The 7199-nt window shown below is 40.0% G+C and overlaps 1 protein-coding gene across 1 annotated transcript; it reads right to left on the reverse strand.

Annotated features, from left to right (window-relative positions):
- Nucleotides 1–167: 167 nt before the first annotated feature.
- On the reverse strand, nucleotides 168–6913 carry LOC111231323 (breast cancer metastasis-suppressor 1 homolog). Its single transcript, XM_022758376.1, has 10 exons — nucleotides 6802–6913; nucleotides 4786–5013; nucleotides 4592–4682; nucleotides 4383–4510; nucleotides 2947–3026; nucleotides 2528–2619; nucleotides 2281–2375; nucleotides 1966–2030; nucleotides 1722–1761; nucleotides 168–619 (listed from the first exon to the last, which is right to left on the reverse strand). The coding sequence occupies exons 2-10, from the start codon at nucleotides 5009–5011 to the stop codon at nucleotides 531–533; spliced, it is 906 nt and encodes a 301-aa protein (XP_022614097.1). The 5' UTR covers nucleotides 5012–5013; nucleotides 6802–6913; the 3' UTR covers nucleotides 168–530.
- Between the last annotated feature and the right edge of the window lie 286 nt (nucleotides 6914–7199).

Consider the following 7199-nt stretch of genomic DNA (forward strand, 5'->3'; position numbering starts at 1 on the left):
ATATTTGAATATTTTTGTGATTGAGTATCAAGATGAGCAGATCATACTAGAGGGTGTAAAATTAACAAAAAATAAATAGCGTTCACTCAGCTTTATGTCGAGCTTCAAGGTTCAAGAAAAGTACACAGTTCATTTTCATTTATTTGTTTATTTATTTGGATTCTGAAGCCACACCAGCGCCTTCACACTGCAGAGAAACCACACCAATGTAACTGTGTGAGAAAAGCTTTTCTACAGCCTCCGGCCTCCAGACCAACACAAGTCACAGAAGGGTAGCCACACCAGGGCACATCTGCTGCTGTAACCAGTGCGGGAGATGAAGTCAGAGGCAGAGTTGAAGTCCCATCAAGTGTGTTCCCACAGCAGAGAGACCATACAGATGTGATGGGAGCGGAAAGCGCTACACCTGGTCTACAAAAACAGTACCACTGTGAGTTCTGCTGGAGGTGCTTCAGGGAGAGAGGACATCTCAGCAGGACATATTCACACAGCAGAGAAACCACACCACTGTGAAGAGCATGGGAGGTGATTCAGCCAGTCAGGGGGTTGCGAAGACTCATCTCTGCAAACACACTGTTGAAAAATCCTGCTGCCGCCGAGTGTGCCTGAAGAGCTTTATCTGGTCAGGAGTGAAGAGCCACAAATCAGCACAGATCAGGAGCTCTAGACTCCCTGCTTCATACAAGTGCCAAGTCGGTTTCTTAGAGGCTACATCCACTCTACTACGTTTTCTTTCACTTGCTATTTTTTTTTTCTCTTAAAAAAAAAAAGTTAACAGTTTCCTATTCATACATCCAGCTGGAGGATCCGCATCGACCTTCATTTGGAGCTGTTTGTAGCTCTGTTTAGGTCCTGAGGGAAATATCTGACTCTTTAGTTGCTAAATGCTCCAGTATGTTCACCAGCTAGCCGCTAACTTTACAGTCTTAATGAGCAGGTAGAATACAAAGGGTTTGTCACGGCTTTTAAGCTGAAAACAGACCTTTACAGACTTTTTGTTGGTGTCTGTCCTCAAACATGTCTTAGTGCCTTGAGAACTGTTGTGGTGGGGGAGTTTAGACTCATATAATTATTTCTAAAATCCTGATTATGTTCCAGGTCTCTGTTCCTTCTTCAGCAGCTGGTGGTTCAAAATGGACGGCTCATAAAGATGCAAGGACAATGTTTGGACATAACATTTTCCCACTGTTCTTGAAATAGTATGGTATTTTTTTTTCAAGAATTAATTATTTACTAATTTCATTAACACTTCCTTCAAGAATCTTAATATTTTTTTGGAAAAGGTTACAGGTTACCTAAAGATTAAAACACACATCACAAGCGAAGCAGAGGCACACGCACAAACCTTGTGTCACAAAACAATAAAATTTTAATCACCATTATAAATCATTCTATAAATACATGGTTGTCATATTAAGAACTTATTTTAAATAGCAATAGATAACAAACAAGCAGTAGGGGGGCGGTGGGGTGGTTGCTGGGGTTAAAGGTGCAGAAAAAAAAAAAAAGATCAGTCTGCTGGGCTGCTTTAGTCGAGGACACAAAACTGTAAGTGTTAGAGGAAGTAGTTGGGAATGTGTGTGTGTGTTCGGTTTGGTTTGGATGCCACTGGGACCCGCCGATCATCACCGCTCTGAAAGACAAACTGATGATGGGTTAGAGACACAACCCTCACAGCGTGGTATGCTTATACTGTACGTGTGAGCTAGAGGTAGACTTACTTTCAGCTTTCTTTTTTAGTGGCGACAGTGCAGCTTTTGCCTGAAAAGCACACAAAGACAACGTTACCAAAACATCGATAACCATGGACATTTTAAATGTTCAAAATTGAAAACTGTGATGATCATGCAGCAGATAATAACTCAAATCAGAGCCTAATTAGGTTCATTTAGTTTCTTGTCAATGCACCGAAAAAGACATTTTAATGTGCGAACAGCTGAGACATTTTCAGAATTACAAACATACTTTCTTTATAGCTGTCCAGTCTTCAAGTATGTCGATGTCTCTCAACATGTAGACAATGAAAGGTCCTGTGAGACAGAAAAGGAGTTTTATTAATGAATCTGTTGGTCTGTTCACAGCTAATTCCATTTTACAGTCAGATAGGTGATAGATGAGACAGGTGGCAGAATAAAACACAGAGAGAAACCACAGCACATTTCAAACATACATCGACTGACAGCTTGAAAAAGACTGGAAGGCAGCGGGACTAATATGGACATCTACTGGTTTAATAAGAAGGACGGTGATCAGAATAAATAAGAAAGGATCCATTTTTACCTGAAACCAGAGCTACTTTCTTTTTTCTCTCCAACCGACCCAGTGGGTTCTTTCTTTTACACTTCTTGCTCCTCATCTCATCGCTCCACTCTGAGATGAGAAAAAAAAAATCACATTCATTATACAAAGTCTCACTGATTATCTGTAGGTTTATCTCTTCTGACAATAGGCTATAAAGACAAAGGGAGGAAATGTCACTATGTTTTTCATCCTGCAGTGTGTGTGTGTGTGTGTGTGTGTGTGTGAGGTGAGATCTATATTCTGTCTGTCCTCCTCCAGTCTCCTTATCTTTTCCAGCAGCTCCGTCTTCATGGCGTCAAACAGCAACGTCTTCTCACTCTGTAACACACAATACACATACAGACAGGCACAGTTTAAGTTTTGTACTAATTTTGTTTAAGTGTCCCCATGCAGCTTAAAGTACGCTGTAAGAAAGATAAGGTAAGATATGATAGTCCCACAGTGGGGAAATCTGCGGTGTTACAGCAGCTAAGTGAACAGTACAAAAGAACTGCAAAATGACAATATCAAATACTATAAATTTGAAAGTTAAAAAAAGATAAATAATAGATAATATAGTATGTACAAATAGATATTTAATATGAATATGTAATCAATATTAATATCAATTAATATTAATTGATATCAATATTCAATAAGCATTACCTCCAGGTGCTGCCGTGCTCCTTGTACTTCACACTCATGCTTGTGTTTGATCACCTGCAGACACAGCTCTCTGTACACTCCTGTACATGAAGACAGAGACAGGATGTTTGAGACAGAAAGATGCCACAGTGGGTATTTTTAGATTTTCGTGCCCTTAGTCACTTTCAGAAGCAGACAGAAACAGACAGTGACACCGCAAAACCTCATCATCATCTAATCATCTAGTACAACCAGTGGCAATTTCATTTTGTTCCAAGATGCCTGACAAAGACTGAAACTGACAGAACTATTTTTATTATTATTGACGTGCAATATGTTCACTGCTATGGTATCGACAAGTCAAGTGGGACACTTCGGCCCGCACTGTTAACAGTCAACTTGACCAGCGATAACATAACAGGAATGAGTTGGCCTCTTGCATCACCTCGCCTCTGTATGATGGCTACCTCGCTGAACTGTTGCGGCTCGCAGTGTGTGTCCAGACCGCTGCTGCTGCTGCTACTGTCAGCCCTGTCTTTCTATGTTGAGTTTGCCTTTGATAATGGCCATCAATGGTAATAATAATTACCACTGCTGATGGGCGGTCGGAAGAGAAAGCAGTCATGTGATCTTTGTTTACCTTAGTTTAGAGCAAGTGAGCGAGTGAGTGAGAGAGAGAGAGTGTGAGAGACAAGAGAGAGAGAGTGCATTGGAAAACTACTGGTCCTGACCTAATGCAACCCATTCAAGATACTATGAGGAAATCTACACAAACGTTGAATGAAATTATTTGTCTTCCAGCAGTAGAGTCGGCACTTCACTACAGTCAGTTTTCATTTGTAGCGTAACTCTGAGCTTGTGTAACAGGCTGGAAAGCGAATTACTCATCAGAGCTTTGCCTACTATTGCTTCATGATTTCACAACATCAACAGCATTTACAGCCACTTACAGCATCAGGAGACACAGACAGGAGGTGAGCTATAGTGGTGTGTTACTGTTCTATCAAGTACAGCTGACTTTCTTCTACATATCAAAACAGTAAATCACACATCTGATTTTTTATTTTTTTTTATCTTGTTGGAGGCACAATCTTTGTGTCACAGACTTCCTGTGTTTTGTTCATCTTGTAAATTGTTGTCTGTTAAATTTGGCTGAAAGAAGCTTGATATGATAAAAATCATTGTGTATAATGTACTTCAAGTGCTATTCTCTGTTAATTATTTTGGATAACACTAGGTTGCTGTTTTGGACTGTACAGCATAATGAAATATGTAATAATAATAATAATAATAATGATGATAAGTACATGTGCATATGTTACCATCCTATTATTTCATATTGTAACTTAAAATTTGAACATTAACGGCCCCCTATGAGAAGCACCTATAAAACCAAAACTCTGCGTTTTTTACACTTCAGTTTTTGTACAGATTCAACAAATGAGATGAGATCATACCGGCCACTTGTGTTCGTATCTGCATGCTGTTCTGTAGCGCAGCCAGTGGTTCTCTGTATTCTCCAGCCTTCCCTGTCAACACCTCGTCCAGCTTCACTTTCACCTGGTTCAGCCGCTCCCGAAACAACCTGCAATCACATGCTGAAGTCAGTGTTTTTCATCCTTCATACAGCTGACTGTTGTCTGTCCGGCCCCCAGGTTTAACTTACTTTTCTTTGAGCTCCTGAAATTGTTTTTCCAGATCCAACATCTCATCTAGACATTCCCCTCTCCTCCGCTCACAGTCCTCATCGTCCATCTCTTCACAGGGACAGAGAGAGAGAAACAATGAAGAACTGGGATACAGTCTCTTCTTTGATATTTTCATACAAGTGACAAATCAGCAGAGCACTTGGATTTTTACCTGAACTCTCCTCTTCCTCCTCCTCCTCTTCTTCTTCCTCTTCACTCTCTTCTAAGTCACTCTCCCTCTCTTCCACGCTCTCCTCCATGGTCTCCTCGCCACCTCCACCTCCTCTTCCTTCATCCTCTCTCGGTTCCTCCACCTCTCCATTGGCCTCAGGGAGCTGTGACTCTCCTTCTGCCTCCATCTCCTCCTCTGGCTCCCTCACAGGGGGTTGTGCAGGCATAGCTGGAAACATACAGTCATAAAAAGTTGAGGTTGAAAAGTCAGAAAATGCATTCACGACTAGTTTTACGCATTATGTCAATATATTTATTGAGACACTAATCATTTATCTAAAGTCAGAGGTTTAACCATCTTAAACATTACTATTACAGCAATGCTCCAGATCAGTTTTGCATTCGTGTTGCATTTTTACATGAGTGTGATGAAAGAAGTTAATGTGTCAGGAATTTAATTAATTTGATTAATTACATCAGGCAATCCTATCTTTTTAGTTTATCCAAAAACACTTTATCAACTGTACTATTAAACAAACAAGATACAATATATATAGTAATATAAAATTACATATACTGTGATAAGGGGATTCATATCACCCAATCCAATGCACAACTGCAAAGGTGTTTGACTCAATATCCTGAACTCTTTCAGAAGAAAAAATGACTTTGCGTTATAATTTGAATAAATATTCATATTTTAACGCACTAAAAAATAATTCATGTTGTTGCATGGGCACACATAGCCATCCATATCACAACTGTAATATTCTGGAAAAAGAAAATATTAAATGCACCGATGCTGAACGAATGCACTAATTCTGATGAAAAAACAAAAACAAAACACACTTTTGAAGTTAAGTTTGAAGTAATTATACGGTCTGTCAGGGGGCGCTGACCTTGGCCCCACTCCTACTGCAGTGAGCTGGCACAGTGTCTCTCTACTAAAAGGTATTTACACTAATGGCAGTTCTACATACAGACTAACAATATACCAGTGTCTATTGTTTTACTGGTGCTAACTTTTCTCGCTATTGTCCCGAGTGATGTTGATGAATAACAACATCCTTTCTGACTCTGCTGTAATGTAATGTAATGTAATAATGATACGCCTTAAAGACATAGAAAGCAGACACAGGATAAAAACACACCGCTCTGTTGGTGAGGCAGAGAGCTGTCCGTGGTTTAACAGGACATTTCAGCTTACTCTGCAGACTGAGCTGAATTACATGGAACAGCAGCGGGACACCGAGCTACCGTTTGGCTTCCGTACCTCTGTCAAAGTCAGCTAGAAAAACATGGCACAAGACCGGAAATTACTTGATTGTTATTGACGAAATGGAAAAATTAAATGCGAGAAAAAGAAATACCCTAAGAAGCACTTAAAGGAAAGTAATTACTGGTAGGATATAAACTGTTTATTTCCTTTACAGCAATAATTATGGCTTTTATTTTGTTTACTAACCGGACGTACTGCCTCACTTTGCCTATCTTGACCACTAGTAGCTTCCGTGATGTCATTGAGTAAAACTGTTAACGTTACAAGCTCAACGGCGGCTTTTAGACTAAAACAAAGAGCCGGACTGTGCCTAAAGTCTGTTATACTGTCCGTCCATTTACTCACAATGTCCAGTAAATTAACCGAGACTCGTTGTTGCACTTTCATCTCGATTTAGCGGCAAATAAACCACAGTGAAGTCAAGTGCAACACTAGCTAACAATTGAAACCGCACACAGCAAGGGGATGACTGTCCGCTCATCACAGTCGGACTAAGTTCATTTACTGACAGACATTAGCTCTAAACATTTGATAATAATCAATATAATCGGTGTTTAAATGTCACTAAACACGTTGAAGCATTGACAGAGTAGCTTTCATACTGACCCTCTCTTCCTACTGCACACGGATTAACAGATAACGTTATCCGTCCATGCCTCCATGCAGCGGGCGATGCTGTTTGTAAACAAATAACCTTCCCTTCCTCACACTGGACAGTAAACAGAAGAGACTCCTCACCTTCTCCCTCCGTTCGGCTGAAGAAAGTTAAACTATGATTTGCCAGATTTCCATTTTAAAAAGTACTTCCTCTTCACTTCAGTCCCCAGTTCGACACTTTGCCGGACTCTACAACCCGTAAGCTCAGCCAATCAGCGGGAAGCGCTACTGTTGGGGCTGACCAATAGGAGCGAGCATCCCGAACGTCGCCTGTCCAATCAAAAAGCTAAAGCAGGTTGCACAAGCCAATCACAATCGAGTTTGTTGCTAGAACTCATCACAATGAACCAATAGGCTGGACTTCATGCCAAAAGCGCGCATCTCACTTTTTAAAATATGATATAATATAATATAATATAATATAATATAATATAATATAATATAATATAATATAATATAATATAATACAATATAATATA

Source organism: Seriola dumerili, unplaced genomic scaffold (genome assembly GCF_002260705.1).
Source record: "Seriola dumerili isolate Sdu_G_001 unplaced genomic scaffold, Sdu_1.0 BDQW01000295.1, whole genome shotgun sequence".
NCBI lineage: Eukaryota > Metazoa > Chordata > Actinopteri > Carangiformes > Carangidae > Seriola > Seriola dumerili.